Source organism: Micromys minutus (genome assembly GCF_963924665.1).
Source record: "Micromys minutus genome assembly, chromosome: 3".
NCBI classification, from domain to species: Eukaryota; Metazoa; Chordata; class Mammalia; order Rodentia; family Muridae; genus Micromys; species Micromys minutus.
The window spans coordinates 593,899-616,552 of record NC_137972.1 but is presented as its reverse complement, the minus strand read 5'-3'; the positions used below and the strand labels follow the sequence as shown (position 1 = coordinate 616,552).

The window sequence follows — 22,654 nt, the reverse complement described above, 5'->3', positions numbered from 1 at the left end:
GGTAGGATGGTGCACAGTCCAGCCTTGTTTGGTGTTAATGTTCGCACAGTCAGAGGGTTTATGTAAAAGGGAGTACTGGACAACACATCCTGTATTCCACCATCCTGCCTGCTGGGGAGTCTGAGAGTCTAGCTGCAGGCTTGTGATGTAAACATTGCCTCATTCTCAGAAAGGCTTAAGAATAGAACACACTTGTGCCACTCTGATTCTTCTCTTCAGTGATGCCATGCTGTCTCTTGCCTACCTGTTCTCCATGTTGTCTCTTTTGCTTGTCCACTATGTAAATGTTAGGTCTTACTCAGTACCTATGGGTCGGTCGTCCTAGTACTTCTCACCTCAACCTTAACCTTCTCCCTCCCAGGGGTAGGCTTCCCTTTCCTCAGCTGGATTACTTGTAACTCCTCCATTTTGACCTGGCAGGTCTTTTGGCCCAGGTCAGTGTTTGCTCTGTTCTTCTCCCTCTCCCACTTCCCTCCTACCCATGTTCTTCCCTCTGCCTGCTTTCTCCCTTGTCTCTAGACTAAGAATCGTCTCCATACTTTTGGGGAGTAATGCCCTCCTATTTCATTTTTTTCATTGAGTTAACTGCTTGGCTAGTTAACCCAACGCCCATCAACTCCTCCTAAGTGCTGGCTGGGCAAGCATTTTCTGCTGAGCAATTCATCCCTCTGCCTCTTTTCATTTGTTTAGGTTTTTGGTTTTTTGAAATTTGGTCTCCTTATTCAGCTTGTTCTGTCACCAGATTTACCCAGAGTGATAAGGGTGGTGAGTGAATGAGTTAAAGGCAGACTTTTATGACTGCAAAGTTAAATAGCAGTTAATTTCCTTTAATTTTTGTATATTACTATTGTTATAAATATTTTTGTGGTGCTAGGGGTAGAACCTCATGCTTGTAGGCACTCTGGGCAAGTAATCTACCACTGATTTACATTTTTTAAAGACTTTTAATTTTTATTTTATATATGAGTACACTGTAGCTGTCAGACACATCAGAAGAGGGTATCGGGTCCCCATTACAGATGGTTGTGAGCTACCATGTGGTTGCTGGGGATTGAACTCACGACCTCTGAAAGAACAGTCAGTGCTCTTAACCACTGAGCCCCCATCCCAAGCTTCTTAACTTAAAAAAACAACAACAAAACAAAGCAAACCAGGGCTAGCAAGATAGATCATTTGGGTAAGACTGCTTGCTGTCAAATCTGATGACTTGAGTTTGAATCCTGGTTCCCACATAGATCCATATAGATGTCCTGGCATGCCTTCCACCTCCTTTCCACACACACACACAATAGATAAATCAATAAATGCAATTAATAGCATTTAAAAAAAAAAAAAAAAACAGACACAGCCAGGTGGTAGTAGCACATGCTTTTACACCCAGGCTGCCCTGCAACTCAGTTTGTGGACCAGGTTGGCCTTGAATGATCTGCATTTCTCTGCTTCCTTAGTGCTGGGATTAATGGTGTGAGTCACCACTCCTGGCAAGGCAAACATTTATACACAAAATGAAAACACAGAAATCTATGCTAAACATGGGTAAACCAGGGTCTAGAGAGATGGCTCAGTGGTTAAGAGCACTAACTGCTCTTCCAGAGGTCCTGAATTCAATTCCTAGCAACCACATGGTGGCTCACAACCATCTGTAATGGGATTCAATGCCCTCTTCTGGTGTGTCCAAAGACAGCTACAGTGTACTCATGTACATAAAATAAATCTTAAAAAAAAGTAAATCAGTTGCTATTGTAACAAAAATGTACCAAGAAAACAGTGGTCTCATAATAAAAGTTAGAATGGAGAAACCCAGGAGAAAAGAGCATAATCTGGTCTAACCTCCTCTAGATTCATGTTACCCATATAACAAAAATAAGGACAGCATAACTTTGACTCTGTACCTTGTTCCCAGGCAAACTAGAGTCTGGAACTTGCCATCTTTCCCAATGTTTCTGGGAGCAGTATTGATAGCATTCACGTAGTGGCAGAAGGTTTTGCATGACGGTTTCTGAATGAGCACATCATCTTCACTGTCTAAAATCTGGTCACTGGCCTCAAAATAAGCCACTGCTTTCTCTGAAGAAGAAGAAAAGCAGAATCATTTCACAGTTCAACAGTTATTTATAGAAATGCCAAAACCTTCTATGTAGTAAACATCATCACCTAATTAATTCTGGACACTCTATTGAGGCTGGGTATCACAGCCAATCTTCTAACCCAAATCATTACTTTTTCACTTATTTAGGAATGAATTACCAAGATCTGAACAGTATGTTCTCTGGTGTGAGGATTAAAGGCAGGTGCCACCACAGCCTGGGAGGAATTTATATTCTAATCAAGACCACATTACAGAAGGTTGGAAAGTTTTTTTCTTTTAAAATATTTTCATAAAATAGAAATTGGCATGAAAAAGCAAAACAATTAAAAACAAAAGAGGAAAGAGGAACGAAAAGGAAGAAAGAAAGGAAAGAAGAATTATTTTCTAGGAGTTGACCCTTCCAGGAATAAGAACACCAGGGCCATCTGGTCATTAGGGTGGTGCCCTCTTCTAGGACAGCTGCCTTTATTAAGATTACTAAATAGGCCTAAATGAGGAGATACAGTATGTAGACTTCAGAGCCAGAAGCAGTAAACTTCTCAGGGTTTTAGGAAAAGGGGAACAATCACTCTTAGACACACTGGCAACTTTCCTCTCTTTGTTTGAAAGCTGTGATCATGTTGGCCTAATTTACAAACACCAAGTGATTCACTGTACCTAAAAACAAAAAACAAACAACCCCAAAACAAAACACCAACCAAAAAACAAACAAACAAAAATCACAGAACTTAGCATGCTTTTTAAAAGATTTGTTTTGACCAATAATATCTTTATTTTATGTGTATGACAGTTTTACCTCCCTGCCTGCCTGCCTGCCTGCCTGCCTTCCTGTCTGTCTGTCTGTCTGTCTGTCCGTGCGTGCTATGGGAGTGCAATGCCTTCTGCTGCGGTACAGCACATCAGATTCTCTAGGAGAGTTAGAGTTGTACACCATCATGTGGATGCTGGGAACTGAATGCAGGTCCTCTGGAAAAGAAGCATGTGCTCTTAACCAATGTACCATCACTCCAGACCCCTATTTTGTTTTATTTTAGCAAACACTTATTTTGTGTGTGTATATGTGGGGGGAACTTGTGAGAGTCGGTTCTCTTTCCTTCCACCTTGTAGGTCCCTGGGATCAAACAGTATTTTTTGAGTTCCCAAACATACTAGTTTATTGTTAATTTTCTTTTCATTCATTCTTTTTTTTTTAAAAATAAAAATATGGTTTTTCTGTGTCGCCCTGGCTATCTTGGGACTCTGTAGACCAAGCTGGCCTCAAACTCAGAGATCTACCTGCTTCTGCTTCCTGTGTGCCACCACTACCATCTGACTTATTACTACTTTTTATTCATTCATAAATTTGGCTTCCTGAGTTCTTAAAGAAACAATTCAGTGGCTTTATAATAACATGCATCAACTTAATTTACCTACGAAGTCCCAGATGAAGACATTCTTGTGAAAGATGCGGGCAGATTTGAACCCATGATGAAAAACTTGTTCAAGTGCTGCAACCAGGCCGTTTTCTCCACACAGCAACACTGTGAGGCTTCCTCTCTGTAAAGCATAATGTTAACACAGTGACAGGGATTCTGTTGTTTCTATGCTTAAAAAAACAAAACAAAACAAAACACTGGAAGGGCTGGGGAGATGGCTCAGTGGTAAAGAGCACTGGTTGTTCCTCAAGGGAACCTGGTTTGGTTCCTGATACATACACTATGGTTCACAACCACCCTTAGATGTAGTTCCAGAGGATCCAATGACCTCTTCTACCTTTCCAGTCACTAGGCACAGAAGTGGTACACAAACATACAAGCAGGCGAAGCATTCAAACATATAAAATAAAGTAACCCACCACCCCCACCGCCAAATAACAACCACATTAGAGAATCAAAGAGCTGAGGGTAGCTGAACAGATCATATTTTTGTAGCCATTAGAAAGTTTACAAATGAGCCCAGTGGTGGTGTTGTACATCCTTAATCCTAGCACTCAGAGGCAGAGGCAGGTAGAGCTCTTGAGTTTGAGGCTAGACTGGTCTACATGGCAAATTCCAGGACAATCAAGGAAGGCTACATAGAAAAAAAAAAAAAAACCCTGTTTTGGGGGAAAAAAAGTCCCACCATAGTTTTATTGCCCACAATACCTCTTTTTCAGGTTTGTGAAAATGCTTCACAATATTGTTCACAGCTTCTCCAATTCCTTCTTGGATCTGTCCAGCATTGGGTTCTGAAAAATAATGAACAGTGTCTACATCCTGGTGAAACACAAGCCAAAATACTATGGGATGTTCAACTCTAAGTCTCCACAGGAAACACTTCATCCAAGCAAGCTACCTTTTCCAGAGATTACATGGAGTTTACCACCAGACAAACCAGCCAAGCCCAAGGCTTGTGATGCACTGGAAAAGAATTCAAGAGATCCTGACACAACTCCCTGCCACACTACCTGTGAACTACAACCCAAGCCAAGTGTCTAATTTTCTCTGTTTTTTTCTCAACTGAAATAGAAAAACAAAACAAAAGAAAAAACAAAGGAAAAAACCCCCATTTCTCACTGGGGAAACAAAACAAGATATTTGGTGCAAAGATTTGGCAGGTTCCTATCATGAAGTATCAACACTCTGGACTTGAGGAGGCAAGTGGGAAGACTCTATCATTACTTGGAGGTTCCCTGCAAGACTCTTGGTGGGTGTACACTAAGGCATCTGAGGCTCTCAAGGACCTGTGTGAAGTTCTGCTGTTGTGATTAAAGGAAAGAGGCCAGACAGATACCATACAGTGCCCTGGTCAGAAGTCAGGCTTCCTTCCCTTCCTGGCTGGTCACTTTCCTTGCTCCATTCCCGCAGTGACCACTTGTTCATCATTGCCTCTTTCTAGAGCTTGGTGGGATCCCTGCCTGCATGGGACCTGAACCAAGGTGGTGGTTTGAATGAGAACAACCCCCACAGGCTTGTAGACTTGAATGCTTGGTTCCAGTTGGTAGAACTGTTTGGGAAGGATTCAGAGGTGTGGCATTGTTAAAGCAGGTATGTCACTGGGAGGTATTTGAGGTATCAAAAGCCTACACTATTCCTAGTTACAGCCCCCACCTCTGTCTCAAGATTGTGGTTCAAGGTATAAGCGTTCATCTATTGCTTCAATGCTGTGCCTGCCTGCTGCTATGCTTCCTGCTAGATGGTTATGACCTGACCCTCTGAAACTATTAATCCCAAATTAAACACTTTCTTTTAGAACTGCCTTTGGTCATAGTGTTTTAATCACAGCAACAGAAAAGTAACTTAACACAAAACTACCTTGTCTACCACATATTAAAACTAGTAAATTTATTTTTAGGGTCTTGTGTAGTCCTAGCTAGCATCAAACTCACTATGAATCTAAGGATGGCCTTGTACTTCTGATCCTATTTTGACATGTTAAGCAGGAGAATTATGAACATGAACCTGGTTTATGTGCTGCTGACAGCTGAATAGAGAACTTCCTTCTTGTCAGACGAGCCTGCTACCAACATAGGCACTACTTCTATGTGATGGTTTGGATTAGGATGGCCTCCATAGGCTCATATATTGGAATGTCTGGTTCCTATCAGAGGTGGACTGTTTATAAAGGTCTAAGAGTTGCAGCATTGTTGGAGAAAGAAGGTATGCCACTGAAGATGAACTTTGAGGTTTCAAAGATTGATTTATTTATATATGGGTGTTCTGTTTGTATGTACCTCTGTAATCAGAAGAGGGCATCAGATCCCATAGAACTACAGTTATAGATGGTTGTGGGCCACTATGTAGGTGCTAGAAATTGAACTCAGGACCACAGAACAGCCAGTGCTCTTAACCACTGAGCCATCTCTCCAGCCCCAAGGGCTTTGAGGTTTCAAAAGCCCATGCCAGGCCCAGTTTTAATTTTTGTTCTACTTTGTGGATCAGATATGAGCTCTCAGTTGCTACCCCAGTGCCATGCCTACCAGCCCGTCACTATGATGATCATGAACTAATCCTCTCAAACTATAAGCAAGGCAACAAAGCAAGCAGTAACTAAGACAACCCCCCAACCCCAAGAATAGCTTTAAAATAAAAAAATGTGAGCAAATTTTACCTAGAGTCAGAATTAGAACAGGTAATAAGAGGAAAATGGGGTGTGTGGGGGCTGGGTGTGGTAGTGCACAACTTTAATGCTAGCACTTGGAAGGCAGAGGCAAAGGCAGACAGGTCTTTGTGAGTTCAAGGACTGCCTGGTCTACATAGTGAGTTCCAGTCCACCTGGGTACAGAGTGAGACCCTGGCTCAAAGCAAAGCAAAATAAAATAAGACCAAAACAAAGTGACATGAGGCCAGAGGTGTGATCCATCTAGGCTGGGGTTGCAGTTGGTTGTGAACTGCCTGATGTAGGTCCAAGGAATGAAACTCAGGTTTTTTGGAAAAGCAATATGTGTTCTTCACTGCTGAGCCATCTTTCTAGCCAGGGTCCCTCACTGAACCTAGCGCTCATTAATGTGGCTGGTCAATGAGTTCCATATACACTCTGTCCCCATACCTCCCAACCTTGGCTTAGATTTACCTTCTGAGTTATTTCCCCAGTCCCTTCTTTTCAATCTCTTCACCATAACTCATTAACCTGACTGTTTTCTGGAAAATGGGCCACAGAGCCTGTATACATGAAGCACACTGCAGACAACTCACTGGCAGGCTTTCCCGTTAGTGAGGTAATGCTCAGTCTCCTGGTTGTGGTGGGAGATTTCTGCTGCGGTGGAGTCCGGCACTGCTTTCCCAGGTCCTCATCTGAAGCTGTTGTCATCAATTCTCCAATAAGAATTCTCTCCAGGCTGCCATCATCCACACCTCTTCCCAGCCACCGCCCACAAGGGAATCTGGTAGGGCAGGAAGAAAATAAATTCATCTCAATCATTCTAATCTACTTTTGTTGTTGTTGTTGTTGTTGTTGTTGTGAACTTAACCCTTTGGTCTTCAGAGATCCCAGGAATCCATATTTCTACAAATTATGCTTTTGTTTTTGTTTTCATTTTGAGACGGGGGTCTTACTCTATTGCTAAGGCTGTTCTAGAATTTATTATGTAGAGGGTATCAGGCTGGTCTTTAACTCCAGGGACTCTTCTACCTCAGTTTACGGAGTTATTGGGGTTATAGGTATTCATGCCTGCCTTCTAACAGTTTTAAGTAAACGTTTAAAAATGGTACTGTGGGTGAAGTCCATGGTGCTAATGCCTGAAGACTGTTTATTTAATCACAAAAAAATCTCAAAAATATAGAAGGGTAGAGAGCATCTAGGTGAGGCAATATATGCCTTTAGTTCTAGCCCTTGGGAGGCAGAGGAAGATGGAGCTCTGTGAATTCTAAGCCAGCTTGGTCTATACCAGTGCTACATAAACATCATTCTTAGACATATTATTAAATTAAAAAAATTATTATTTTATGTGTATGAGTCTTTATTTGTATGTATGTCTGTATGTCATGTGTATGTCTGTGCACAAAATTTCTGGAACTTGTGAGCTGCTATGTGGGTGCTGGGAACCAAAAACATCAAGTTCCCTTAACCGCTGAGCCATTTTTCTAGATTCCACATCTATTTTTACCAAAGATTAAGTGTCTTTTGTTATTCATGTGTATATATGACAAGATAAATGTGCATTTGTGTGTGTGTGTGTGTGTGTGTGTGTATGTGTGTGTGTATGTCGATGCTTGTGTGCATATGCATGCAGATGCATGTGAGTACCCTAGGAGGTCAGTAGAAGGCACTGGATCCTCTGAAGCTAGAGTTACAGGAGTTGTGAGCTATCTGAGGTGGATGCTGAGATCTGAACCTAGGTCAGGTCACCTAGCATTTTTGCCAACATGATAATGATGATGATGATGATGATGATGATGTCTATGTATCCCTGCTGTTTTGGCACTTGCTTTGTAGATCAGGCTGGCCTCAAAGTCACAGAGATCCGTTTCTCTCTGCCTCCTGAGTGCTGGGGTTTAAGGTGTATACTCAACCGCACCTGGTCAAATTTATATCTTTTATGTTGAATAAAATATTACAACAACCCCCACAAAGGGGGGAAAAGATTTAGGAAAAAAATGAAAATGCTTTGTTATCTAAAGAGCTTTGAAATAAAGCATGTGCTAAGTCCATTTACTCACCTGTACAAATGTCCTGTGATTTCATTTCTGACCATGACACAATCCACTAGCCATTTAGCTAACAGTCCAGAGTTGTCATGGCCAATCTGCACAGTGGTGAGCTTTCCCAGGTTCTGGCACTGCGTGAGACAGGACCACAGATTATTCTGTACTCGGTTCTTTTCTATTCCCTTCCAGCTTTAGCAATGAACTTTGGCTCCCTCTAATACTTACAGAGACCTACCCTGTACAATATGCTAAGTTTAACACCATAGACAATCTCCATGTAGTCTTTGCTCTCAGGGAACCTTCATACGAGACAGGAGACGGACACTGACTGGCAAATGAGGTGGAGTGTATGAGGTGTTACACTAGAAATGTTAACCAGGATTTGAAGAATGCTGGAGAAGAACATTTACTTCTACTTGGGGAATCCAGCAACAGAATCACTGACAGTATTGTGCTTTAACTGAAGGGTGAAAAGGATTTCAGAAAGCATGAAAGGGTCTTATTTAGATTGACTTACAGCAATATGCAGATTAAAAAAAAACGCTAACTGATATTTTTATATTTTTCAGTAAGTGACTTAGGGCTTGTTCAGCTTGTTCAAGGCCCTGAACTACTAGAGAAGTTTAAAAAGTGATTTGTAAAACTCATCTACAAGGGATATAATCTATGACTCCCAGTAAGTGCATGAGACTGCACTAATACCAGACCTACAGTTACTACGTTTTCCAATATGCTTTGCCATGTTTTATGGTCTGGATCCTTCTCTGTAACACTATTCTTGTGCTGTGGGGCCACTAGTAAGTAAAATAAAGGTTATCAAAGCACAAGCAACTGCTAACCTACCTCAAAAGTCATCTCAAGCAAGTTCTTTGGAATCTGCATTACTCCAGTGTCTCCCAGTTCTCCTGAAACACAGATCCATGGGTTCGAGGTAATGATTGCATTGCTCAGCTTTTTAATTGGAATGATCACTGATCTATAAGGAATCACTGAAAGAAAAACAAAGAGAATTAAAAAAAATTGTAAGTATCCAGACCTAGATGCTTTTAAGATTTATGTTGTTTTTTTATTTGTCTTATTTATGTGCATGAGTGTTTTGCTGTATGAATGTAGGTCAAAGAATAGAGTCAGATCCCCTGAAACTGGAGCTACAGAACTGTGGTTATGAGCTACTATATGGGTACTGGGAACTGAACCCAGATCCTCAGCAAAGACAAGCGTTTTTAGCTACTGAGCTATCTCTCTAGCTCCTAATATTTGTTTTTTTTTTTAAAATGATTATTTTAAAAAAGATTTATTTATTTTATATATGTTAGTATACTGTAGCTGTCTTCAGACACAACAGAAGAGGGCATTGGATCCCATTACAGATGGTTGTGAACCATCATGTGGTTACTGGGAACTGAACTCAGGACCTCTAAAATAGTAGTCTTAACTGCTGAGTCATCTCTCCAGCCTCTGTTTGTTTGTCTTTAAGACTGTGCTTTTCTGTATAGCCCTAGGTGTCCGTCCTGAATTTGTTCTGTAGACCAGGGTGGCCTCAAACTCACAGAGATCTGCCTGGCTCTGCTCCTGGAATGCTGCAATTAAAGGCATGTGCCACTGCCGCTGCTGCTGCTGCTGTCGCCATCACTACCACCACCACCTAGCCAATTTTTAAGATAAACTCATGAGGGCTGGAGAGGTAGCTCAGTGATTAAAGGTACTTGTCACCATGGCTGACAACCTGAGTTCAATTCCTAGACTCCATGTGGTGGAAGGGGAGAGAACCAATTCCTACAGAACGCTAGGATTAGGTTACTGAGGTAACTCATATTCGCAAGGAATCTGGGACAGCCAGATGTCCAGAGACCAATATAAAGCCTTTTCAAAAGGCTCACCACTAGGTGTCAGCATTTTGTTATGGATCTTGGCTCAAATGTGAAAGCACAAGAAAATTAGGAATTTACAGCAGAATCCATATAAGAACACTGCTGATTGTTAGCTAGCTTTCTTATGCCAGGACCACCTGTGTAGGGAATGGTGCTACCAACAGTGGGCTGGATCCTCCTATATCAATTAACCATCAAGGAAAAGAAAGAAAGAAAGAAAGAAAGAAAGAAAGAAAGAAAGAAAGAAAGAAAGAAAGAAAGAAAGAAAGAAAGAAAGAAAGAAAAAAGGTAAGACCTCGCAGATGTGCCTACAAGGATCATAGGATCTGAGTAACTCCTTAATTGAGACTCCCTTCTTAGGCTATGTAAAATTGCCAGTTAAAGTTAACTAGGGTACTCACCTCTTGGTGGACAAGCCCAGGTCAGCATTCCTCTAAGGTTTCTGTTTCAAGCACTTACCTGACCTCTAAGCTGGAACAAACCCTGTCCTCTAGCTGCTTTTGGTCATGTTGTCTGTCACAGCAGTAGAGAGCAAACTAGGACACCAGAATATTTCTCCACAGAGTCCAATTCCTTAAATGGAAAGTTTCTCAGAAAAAAAGAAACCTAAAGGTACAAGACTATTTTTGGAGGTTCTCTGTATGTTATTTCCCTATGACAGTGTTAGTGCATGTGTGCCATAGCTCATGTGTAGGTGAGAGCACTTCTTAGAATTGGTTTTCTTTCCACCTTTCCATGGGGTTCCAGGGATGGAATTTAAGTCCCTGGGATTGTGTAGAAAGCGCCTTTTTGTGCTGAGACATTTTTGGTAGACCTTTTTTTTGAGACTTGATTCATGTATCTTATGCTGGCCTTGAAAACAGCTAAGAACAACCATATTTTAGCTGTTTATGTGACCTTTCTTTTCTTTTAAAAACTTTAAAAAACCATTTATTTGTGTGAGTGCATATGTAAATACCGGTAGTGTACCGGTAGTGTGCCTTGGTGCATTTGTAGAGCTCAGAGGATAGACAACCTTTGGGAATTGGTTCTCTTTCTACCACAAGAGCTGAAGTTAGGCTGTCAGGCTTTGGAGCAAGTGACCTTACCCCCTGAGATGTCTTGCTGGACCTCCCTTTCTTTCTTTTGAGACAGAACTTTCCTGTATAGATTAGACCAGTCTTGAATTTTTGATCCTCTTGCCTCTACAGGGATTACAGGAGCTACATGCCCAGTCTTTAGATAATTAAAAACAATGAACAAACAAACAAAAAAACCCAGGGATGAACCCATTGCTTCACACATGGTAGGCAAGTGCATTAGAAGTGAGTTATAGTTTTACCTCTAACATGTAGTAACTGAATGAACTAGAGATTATTAATTTTAGAAATTATTAGATATCTAGTAAGATATCTAATATTTAATAATCTTATATATTATCAAATTAGATATTAATATATTAGATATCTATAATACCTTATTAGATATAGGCCATTTTAAGTTGGCCCTATGAATTCTCTTTTTTCCTTATCTGTTTCTACCAGAGACCAGAAATCAGAGCCTTCATAATTCTAGCCAGTGAAATGACAATGATGTTTACTGATTTTGCTTTAAAAAAAAAAAAGACCGACTGCTGCTCTGTGCATTTCACACTTGTTCTAAGCAACACTTTTTCTGTCACAGTCTGGGTTTTCTGGAAAGCAGATGCAAGCTAGAAATGAGCACAAATGATGCTTGTTCCTAGGAGCAGCCTGTGAAGAGGAAATCAAGACTTGTCGGGAAAATGTTAAGCTTTGCTCAAAGCTCAACAAAGCCTTCACTGGCACAGTGAGCAGTGGGAAAGTCCTTTGATTAGTTCAGGCTGGTCCTGGCAGGAAGTTTCAGCTCAGGGCAATTTTTTTAGTGAGGTACTTACATAGTCTGGCAGCTGAGGGCTGTGTTCAGCAGTACTTCCAATCGCTAGGGAGTCTCCTACACTCCTAAGTAGACATCAGTGTCCTCTGTGTATTATGAGATATCTGACTTTTGAAGATATAAATTCTTTTGTTCTAAGAGTGAGGAGAATCCCCCGACCCCTAAGTCAGGGATTTTTGTTTTAGTTTTTTAAGAAAGGGTCAGGATACATGGCCTGTACTCATTGGTTTTGAGTAGCCAATTTTCTTTTCTTTTTTTTTTTTTTTAGCCTTCTGAGTGTTGAGACTAAAAGTATCTGACGCTGTGCCTGCTCATCTGAAAACTGTTTACTTAAAAGTCAACTCTCCAGACTTACTGATAGTGGTGAACACGCTGGTAAAGCAGAAATAGTCCACAGCGTTGAGGGAAAGCAGGTGGTAAAGAAACTGTTCTCTTTCTTCTTCACAGCGTAGAAAAGCATAGCGCTTGTAAAGCTTCCTGAAAGGGTTAATGTAGCACAAAATAGCAGTTACAATTTTCTTCTTTGTTTTCAAAAAACTTCTTTTTTTGGGGGGCGGGAAGGGTTCAGCGCTGAGGACCAAACCCAGAGTCTTGTGTTTGCTAGGCAAGTGCTATACCACTGAGCTAAATCCTCAACCCCATGATTTTCATTCTTAAAAATAATGATTAAAAGTTAATACCTCATGAACCAGTGAGTTGGTTCAGTGGGTAAAGGCACTTGCTGCCAACCCTCATGACTGTAATTAAATCCCTGAGATCCACATGGGGGAGAGAGAACATAACACACAGTTGTCCTCTAACTTCCACTCTGTGAGCAAAATACAAAACTAAAAATCAATCAATCAATTAATCAATCAATCAAACAAAAACCCCTCAAACCTGGAGCTGGAGAGAGAGCTCAGTGGTTGAGAGCACTGGCTACTTTTCCAGAAAACATGGATCTTAGTACAAACATGGCAGTTCGTAACTGTAACTCCAGACACAGGATATTGGGCACTCTCCCATGGCCTGTTGTGGCACTGCACAAATGTGTTACACAGACAGACACACAGGTAAAACTGATTCCACTAGAATGGCTGGTCAGTGAGCTCCAGGGATCCACCCATTTGTGTGCCATGTCCTCCACATGCCAAGGGGATCAGAGACTATGCTACACATCTAGCTTTTTAACTATGTAGGTGCAAGGGGTCTGAACTTGTTCCTCATGCTTACATGGCAGACACTTTGTCCCTCTCTTCTACTTCCTGTGAGTCTTTCTATTCGTCCTCCTGACTTCCTCTTACCCTCTATGGTTTTTGTTTTTGCTTTTTAAAGATGTTTTTATTTATTTAATGTATGTGAGTACACTGTCTCAGACACACCAGAAGAGGGCATCAGATTCCATTACAGATGGTTGTAAGCCACCCCGAGGTTGCTGGGAATTAAGCTCAGGACCTCTGGAAGAGCAGTCAATACTCTTAACTGCTGAGCCATCTCTCCAGCCCCAGGATTTTTCTTCCTTGTCAACTGGTTGCTTGTTGTAACTTTTGACCTATGGTTGGCTTTATTTTTATTTACTCCTGTTTACAATAATCAGAAAGCTCTTAGATTAAAGGTGTGTTAGGACTGAGCCATACCACAACTAGAAACAAGTCTTTCCAGTAAATAACACAATCTTGGGGTCCCCAATGTGATCAAATACCCTGCAACACATAGCCAAGGATTACCTTAAACTTTTGGCTCTCCCATCTACAACTTTAAAGCACTGGGGTTATGGGTATGTGCCATCATACCCATTAAATTGGTTCTAGGGACCAAACAAGTGATTCCATGTGTGCTAGGCAAGCCTTCTACCAGGTGCATTACAGCTTAAGCCCTTACAATTTTTTTTTAAATCACATATATTCTTTGAAAATTAATACTTTGGGCTGGAGAGATGGCTCAGTGGTTAAGAACACTGACTGGTCTTCCAGAGGTCCTGAGTTCAAATCACAGCAACTACATGGTGACTCACAACCGTCTGTAATGGGCATCTGGTGCCCTCTTCTGGTGTGTCTGAGACAGCTACAGTGTACTCATATACATAAAATTAAAATCAATAAATTAAAAAAAAACAAAAAAGAAAAAGAAAATTAATACTCATTCTAAGCTTGGTGTGGTAGCACATGCCTTTAGTTCCAGGAGGCTGAGGTAGACAGATCTCTGAGTTTGAGGCCTTTCTCATCTAAGTGAGTTCCAGGACAGCAAAGGGTACATAGTAAGACTGTCTCAAGCAAACCAAATTAAATCAGAACAAAACAACTCAGTCTACACTGCCTCAGGGTGATATGTGCAAATGTGAGAACACAAGCAGTGTTGGTGACAGGTCCAATAGGAAAGCCATGTCTAAGGTTTAAATCAGGTTCTTTGCAAATCTTTGTTCTTGAGAACTCCAACTTCCTAGCTTTCAAATAAATTCTAATGTTCCTATCATTTAAAAGGAAAAGGATTTCTTGCGGGGTGTGGGTGGCTCGTGCCTCTAATCCCAGCACTCAGGAGGCAGAAGCAGGTAGATCTGTGAGTTTGAGGCCAGCCTGGTCTACATAATGAGTTTCAGGACAGCCAGGACTATACAGAAACCCTGTCTCAAAACACCAAAACAAAAATGTTATTTATTTCTGGTTTTCTAGAGACAGTTTCACATGCTTGTGCCACTGTTGCCTAGGGTTTTTTTTTGTTTTTTTTGGTATTTTGAGACAGGGTTTCTCTGTATACAGCCCTGGCTGTTATGGAACTTCTTCTGTAGACCAGGCTGGCCTTGAATTTACAGAGATCCAACTGGTTCTGCCTCCTGAGTGCCAAGATTAAAGGTGCTCAAGCCAGCACCGACTGGCTGGATATTTTTTATTTTTGATAAGGACAATAACTATAAAACCGGTTAACAGTTATCTGACTTGTAAGTGTCTAGCTTCCTGAATCTAAACTATTAAAATTATTTATCAGAAACTCTTTTTCTACTCCATTTCTTACTGTAAGTTTTATACTATGAAGCTAATGTAAGTTCAACTTTCTAGGTAGCATTTATTTTTCTGATTACAGCATAGTAATCTGTTCTTTAGCTGTTCAGTCTGGTGTGCCCGCCAAAAAATATTCTACAATATTTGATTCTACAATATCCTACAATATTTCTGAAGCATATACCTGCTATACAACAGCAATGCAAGTGTTTATAAGTCAGGACTCATGCTGAAAACCATAGTCTGTCAACGTATGCAATTAATTTCCTTTGTATGCACAAGTCACAGAAACAAATGTCTTGAAAGGCAGTGTCTTACTTGGTCAGTGGTTGGTTAGAGAGTAACTGCTTGAGATGCTGGGATAGAAGCTTCTTTTCTAGGGACAACCTTATCCACGCTCGAGCCCGTCCCACGTCAGTTTTGATCTCAGTCATGTTCTGAATATGCCTAAAAATCAGAACCAACAAGCAAGACATTTTAAAATCTAAATACATCTTGTTTTTAGGTAACTTATGTTTTTTTTTTCTTAAAACAATGCATCCACTTCAAATAAATAATAGTCAAAATAACAGCTGAAGATGACATGAGTCCCATGTGTCTTACATCCTTCCTGTTGCATAGATGACAAGCAACAGCCAGTTATGGTGACAGGTGAAAGACCCAAAGTAACTACACAATTTAAACATTTTTCCATTTAAGAACATTTAAAATTGTTCTTAAAGAAAGTCATATAGAGAAACATACTATCTTTACAGTAGTCTAGAAGAGCAATCATGACATCTAGATAGACTCATGTTTCACAAATAAAGTAAATCTGTAACTACTGAAATTAGCAAGGATGTGCTTAATCTGTTCTGCAGTCCAGCCCCCATACTCACACATGAACACACACACAAATTATACCAACAAAGTACACCTTTTAAGAGGAGTCATAGTAACTTTTTGTTTATTGAGATGGTCTCTCTAATTTAACCCTGGCTGCCCTGAACATCACTATGCAGACCAGGTCATAATAAACTCACAGATCTGCTTGCTTCTGCCTCCAATCATGTGGATTAAAGAATGAGCCACCCCGAAAGGCACAAAAAGTCAGAAGTGTTACAGTTATCTTATATTTCATCTATTTTTCAAGATGGCTTCTCTGTGAAGCCCTGGCTGTTCTGGAATTTGCTCTGTAGACCATACTGGCCTTGAACTCAAAGAGATCCACCTGCCTTTGCTTCTGGGTGCTGGAATTAAAGGCGTGGACCACCACTGACTGGCAGGAAATGCTAATTTTAATATTTGTATTTTTAAACTATAATTTGCCAGGCAGTGGTGGCACACACCTTTAATTCAAGCACTTTGGAGGCAGAGACAGGATAATCTTTTGAGTTCTGAGGCTAGCCTGGTTTACAGAGCGAGTTCCAGGACATCTAGGGCTACAAAGAGAAGCCTTGTCATGAAAAACAAACAACCCCCTCCCCCAAAAATGACCCTGTATCTTTCTGAGACCATTTTTTTTCTGCCAAGTACCTGTTGTTATTTACACATTCTTGTCTTTATATGTATAGATAACAAGTACTTTAGAGACTTTTCAAAAACCCAAACAAGAGAGGTTGTAGTTTAGAAAACTTTAAGATTCGGTTTCACTCTTAGTGCCTACATGTTAGCTAACAACCATCTTTAATTCTGGTTCTAGGAGATCCAGTTTTCTTGTTTGAACTCTGTGGTCACCAGGCATGCATATGGTTTATGTTTGTATATGCAGGTCATACACTCATAAAATACATAAAAATTTAAATTATGAAGATACTCTTTTCAGAGTATTTAAGCAAAGGTGTAGTTATAATTACTTGAGCAGTTTATGTGAAAGCTACATTTCAAAGATATCGTTTATTACCATGTGTAACAAATACCTCATGTCTTGAATAAGAGAGACTCTGAGTGTTGGCAACATAACTCCTGAATCAGATTTTCTTCTTTCTGGTCCAAGGGCAACTATATAGAAAAATATTAGCAAAGTATTAGGACAATAACAGTAACAATTTATACTTTAGCTTTTTAGGTTTTTGTCTTTTTGTTTTTCAAGACAGGGTTCTTTCCGTGTAACCCTGGCTGGTCTTGAACTCACAGAGATCTACCTGCCTCTGCCTCCCAAGTGCTGGAACTGAGGAATATTCCACCATGAGATTTAAATATAAATACATTATGTCAGCCTTCCGTTTCCTCCCTCCAAACCCTCCCATGTATCTTCCATTCCCCACAACTTCGCTCTTTCAGAATCAAGAACTCTTTTCCTTTTTATTAGATATGTGGGTGTGTGAATATATATATATTCACACACCCACATATCTGAGTCTGTATAATATATACTTGTTTGTGTATGTTTTCAGGGCTGGCCATTTAGTATTGATATTTTATTAACACAGTAAAACAGCTGTGTTCTTTCTAAACAAGCCGTGGATACATTTGGAAATTTAAAACAAACAGTTTATAAAAGTACATCTAGCAAGTCATGCAATATGTGCAAATTCTGGCCACAAGGGCCAGTCATCTTCTACAGTTCCCTATCCCCACAGTGCTGGGTAACTATCTGAAGGCAGTGTCAAGAGATTAATTATAGGATGTGAGCCTTCACCTCTGGACTCGTGAATTGGAACCTACTTATGGCTTTTTGCTTTTTTGAGACAAAGTCTCATGTATCCAAGGCTGGTCTCTAACTTCTGCATGCTAGGATTACATGTATGTGGTATATATATATATATATATATATATATATATATATATATATATATATATATATATATACACATACACATATACAATGCCCTGTTTATGTTATACTGGGGGATTGAGCCCAGGACATCCTTAGGCCAGAAAACATTTAATGTTAAACATGAAATTTTAAACTTTGAAAAAATTTTGTTGTTGTTGGGTTTTGTTTTATTTCATTTAAGACATTACTTCTCTGTGTAACAGTACTGGCTGGCCTCAACCTCACAGAGATCTACCTGCCTCTGCTGAAGTGGAAACTTCTAGTTCTTTGGAAAGTTAGTTATGTCAAACGATGTTTTGCTGGGGCACACAGGTGAAAGGATGTCTTTCTAAAGCAAACACACTAAAGACTGTTTTCCTGAAGCAGACACAGGTGAAAAGAAGCTTGGATATAGCAGACAAGTGAAAGAACTTTTGATGAAGGAGTACAAATATGATCCCACAGACAGTGGAAGACAAGCAATGAGCTTTGGCTTGGTTTGTTTCGCTTTGCTATTCTTTGCTAAAGACATGGATATATTGGTTCGCCTTTCATAGTGTTGTTGAACTCAACTTGTGATAATGCCACCATTGAGAGAAACTTGCCCAAGAACTGCTCATGAGGTTTCTGAGGCAGCTTGCCGCTTCAGCAGCCTCTCCTCAGGCTGGTTGGTGAGCCTGGTGGTTTCTTCAGGATTAAACTAGATGCCTAGTGTCTGCTTGCTGAAAGGACTAGACTGTAGCTGCTAAGTTGTGTTTGGTGTTTGCTATGGGAATGAACTGTTGCCCAAGAAGATCAAGCTCACCTGAAAAGAAATATTGCTGAACAGGTCCACTTCCTCCCCCATATCCTAATAACTTTTCTCTTTCACTACCTCTGCTGGGTAGTGGGCTAGAGGAGAAGCTGAGCCTTTACTAAAAGTAGGTTGCAAAAAATTTTATGCTTACACTCTGCCTTCCAAAGGTTGGAATTCAATGAATGTGTCATAACACCTGGCTTAGGGAGGAATTTTCAAACTGGTACTTTAAAACACTGATCTTTTTGATACTCAGGGAAGTAGTGTGCACTGAGGAAATTGTCTTATGCACTTGCAGGGAATATGGTATATTTATATTTCTGAGACTGCCCTAGCTTAAATATGTTATTAAAGTGCTATATTCCTTTGGGGTAGAAAGTCAAATGGTCAGGGAGTGACACTCCATTTCAAATGACAGACAACAAAATGGAGGGCCAGATATTCAGACCTTAAATGTCAATTCAGAATTTTATTTTAGGGAGAGATTTAGAAAAGTCTCTACTTTTTTTTCAGTTAACGAAGGGAATGATACTATAATAATGTGAGAGAAATAAACTGACCTGTTAGAGGTTAGTTCAATGGCTAGCTATTGGGCAAACTAAGTAATAGGCAGTCAGAGCAGAGAGTAAGCAGGACTTAAAAACAGTGTTAAATAAAATGTTTCAATTATCACCTTCCTTTAATTTCGGTTTTTTGGAAGGGGTGATGGAAATTGAAACCAGGGTCTCATATATGCTACATGTGTGTCCTCTCACACAAAGTAAATCATATGATGAAAGGATGAAGTGGAGGCGCTCTGAACATCTGCCACCAGGAAGAGCGGAGACCCAGACACACCATACTGGCGAGAACTGGGTGAGAACGAATTCCGACTAGCCAGGGGGCAGAGAGATCTCAGAGGAATATTCAGAAAGTGTGCGCCATCCTGGCTTGATCCAGGGATCCAGGAACCCAGCGGCACTGGGCCCTCTGTTCCCAGCCGGTGGCTTCCAGGGTGCATAACAGGCACTTGGAACATCCACCACCAGAAACAGCGGAGATCCAGGGACACAGGCCAAGTACAAGGGAAAGGCGAGAACCAATCACTGACAACAAGATGGCAAGAGGAAAGCGAAAGAACGTACCCCAGGGAAACCAAGACAACCTGGCAACACTAGAACCCAGCTCTCCCATCACAACAAACAGTGGAATGCCAAACACTCCAGAAAAAGAAGACTCAGACACGAAATCCTACCTCAAGATGATGATAGAGATCCTTAAACAAGAACGGGAGGAAAGCATAAAGAATTAGAAGCTTTTAAAGAAGAAACAAGAAAAACACTCAAAGAACTCAAAGAACTAGAAGAAAACAGAACCAAAGAGATGAAGGAATGGAAGAAGGAATTTAAAACAGAAATGGACACAATAAAGAAAACACTAAAAGAGACAACCCTAGAGGTAGAAAACCTAAAAAAGAAATCAGGAGTCACAGATGCAAGCATTTCCAACAGACTACAAGAGATGGAAGAGAGAATCTCGGGGGCTGAAGACAACATTGAAAACATAGACAAAACAGTCAGAGAAGATGCAAAAACCAAAAGGCTCCTAACCCAAAATGTGCAGGAGATCCAGGACACAATGAGAAGACCAAACCTAAGGATAATAGGAATAGAAGAGGGCGAAGAATACCAACTAAGAGGTACAGTAAATATCTTCAACAAAATCCTGGAAGCAAACTTCCCTACCCTTAAAAATGAGATGACCACGAGCATAAAAGAAGCCTACAGAACTCCAAATAGGTTGGACCAGAAAAGAAATTCCTCCTGACACATAATATTCAAAACACCAAGTGCCCAAAGCAAAGAAAGAATACTAAAAGCAGTAAGGGAAAAAGGTCATGTAACATATAAAGGCAGACCAATCAGAATCACACCCGATTTCTCAACAGAGACTATGAAAGCTAGAAGAGTCTGGACAGACATCATGCAGACCCTAAGACAGCACAAGTGCCAGCCCAAGCTGCTATACCCAGCAAAACTATCAATCACCATAGATGGAGAGACCAAGATATTCCAAGACAAAACTAAATTTACACAATATCTGACCACAAACCCAGCACTACAACAAATTATAGGTGGAAAACCCAATACAAGGAGGGGAACCACCTCATAGTAAAAACAAGAAAACTTCTAAGAAAACCAAAAGAAGAAAGACACACAGGCACAATTCAACCTACCAAAGCAACAACAGCAGGAAACAGCAACCACTATTCCTTGATATCTATTAACATAAATGGACTCAACTCCCCAATAAAAAGATATAGGTTATCAGACTGGATACATAAACAAAACCCAGCATTTTTCTGCATACAGGAAACTCATCTCAGAGACAAAGACAGATACTATCTCAGAATAAAAGGTTGGGAAAAAAAAACCTTCCAAGCAAATGGCCCCAAGAAGCAAGCTGGAGTTACCATTCTAATATCGAATAAAGTAGATTTTCAAACAAAAGTTATCAAAAAAGATAAGGAAGGACACTTTTTACTCATTACAGGGGAAATCTGTTGGGAGGAACTCTCAATCCTTAACATATATGCTCCAAATACAAAAGCACCCATATTCATAAAAGAAACCCCACTAAGGCTCAAAAAATACATTTTATCCCACACAATAATAGTGGGAGACTTTAATACTCCACTCTCAGAACACTGTAAAACTAGCAGACTATGAACCAACTGAAATTAATAGATATCTATAGAACATATCATCCTAAAACAAAAGAATAAACCTTCTTCTCAGCACTTCACAGCACCTTTTCGAAAATTGACCACATAATTGGACACAGATCGAGCCTCAATCAATACAAGATGATCAAAATACTCCCGTGCATCCTTTCAGATCACCATGGTCTAAGGCTGGTCTTTAATAACAACAAAGACAACAAAAAGCCCATATACACATGGAAACTAAACAATGCTCTATTAAACGATAGCAGGGTCAAAGAAGAAATAAAGAAAGAAATTAAGGATTTTCTAGAATTCAATGAAAACGAAAACACGACATACCCAAACCTATGGGATGCAATGAAAGCAGTATTGAGAGGAAAACTCATAGCTCTGAGTGGTTCCAAAAAGAAACTGGAGAGAGCATACACTAGCAACCTGACAGCACAGTTGCAAGTTCTAGAACAAAAGGAAGCAGATACACCCAAGAGGAGTAGATGGCAAGAAATAATCAAACTTAGGGCAGAAATAGACCAAATAGAAACAAAAAGAACCATTGAAAGAATCAACAAAACCTAGAGCTGGTTTTTTGAGAAAATTAACAAGATTGATAAACCCTTAGCCAGACTAACTAGAGGGCAAAGAGAGAGTATCCAAATTAACAAAATCAGAAAGGAAAGTGGAGAAATAACGACTGAAACTGAGGAAATTCAAGAAATCATCAGATCCTACTACAAAAGCCTATACTCAACAAAGCTGGAAAATCTGGAGGAAATGGATGAATTCCTAGGCAGATACAAGATACCAAAGTTAAACCAGAACCAGGTAAACCATCTAAATAATCCTGTAACACCTAAAGAAATAGAAGCAGTCATCAAAAGCCTCCCAACCAAAAAAAGCCCAGGTCCAGATGGGTTCAGTGCAGAGTTTTATTAGACATTTATTGACGACATAATACCAATACTCTCCAAACTATTCCACAAAATAGAATCCAATGGAACACTACCTAACTCATTTTTTGAGGCTATAATAACCCTCGTTCCTAAACCACACAAAGACCCTACAAGGATAGAGAACTTCAGACCAATCTCACTTATGAACATTGATACAAAAATACTCAACAAAATCCTTGCAAACCGAATCCAAGAACACATCAAAACAATCATTCACCATGATCAAGTAGGCTTCATCCCTGGGATGCAGGGATGGTTTAATATAAGGAAATCCATCAATGTAATCCACCATATAAGCAAACTCAAAAAAAAAAAAAAAAAAAAAAAAAAAAAGAACCACATGGTTATCTCACTAGATGCTGAGAAAGCATTTGACAAAATCCACCACCACTTCATGTTAAAAGTCTTGGAATGAACAGGAATCCAAGGCCCATACCTAGACATAATAAAAGCAATATACAGCAAACCAACAGCCAAGATCAAACTTAACGGTGGGAAACTTGAAGCAATCCCACTAAAATCAGGGACTTGACAA

The 22,654-nt window shown here is 40.1% G+C and overlaps 1 protein-coding gene across 1 annotated transcript in view; it reads right to left on the bottom strand.

Moving 5' to 3' along the window:
- The window catches only part of DENND5B (DENN domain containing 5B), a 120,441-nt gene that overhangs the window by 6,719 nt on the left and 91,068 nt on the right, over window positions 1–22,654 (bottom strand). Inside the window, exons 14-22 of the mRNA XM_080914327.1 lie at window positions 16,831–16,912; window positions 15,251–15,379; window positions 12,313–12,434; window positions 9,037–9,182; window positions 8,206–8,324; window positions 6,742–6,929; window positions 4,213–4,295; window positions 3,499–3,625; window positions 1,893–2,067 (exon numbers count right to left, since the gene is read on the bottom strand). Of these exons, the coding sequence (XP_080770453.1) occupies window positions 1,893–2,067; window positions 3,499–3,625; window positions 4,213–4,295; window positions 6,742–6,929; window positions 8,206–8,324; window positions 9,037–9,182; window positions 12,313–12,434; window positions 15,251–15,379; window positions 16,831–16,912 (1,171 nt within the window). The remainder of the gene's footprint in view (window positions 1–1,892; window positions 2,068–3,498; window positions 3,626–4,212; window positions 4,296–6,741; window positions 6,930–8,205; window positions 8,325–9,036; window positions 9,183–12,312; window positions 12,435–15,250; window positions 15,380–16,830; window positions 16,913–22,654) is intronic.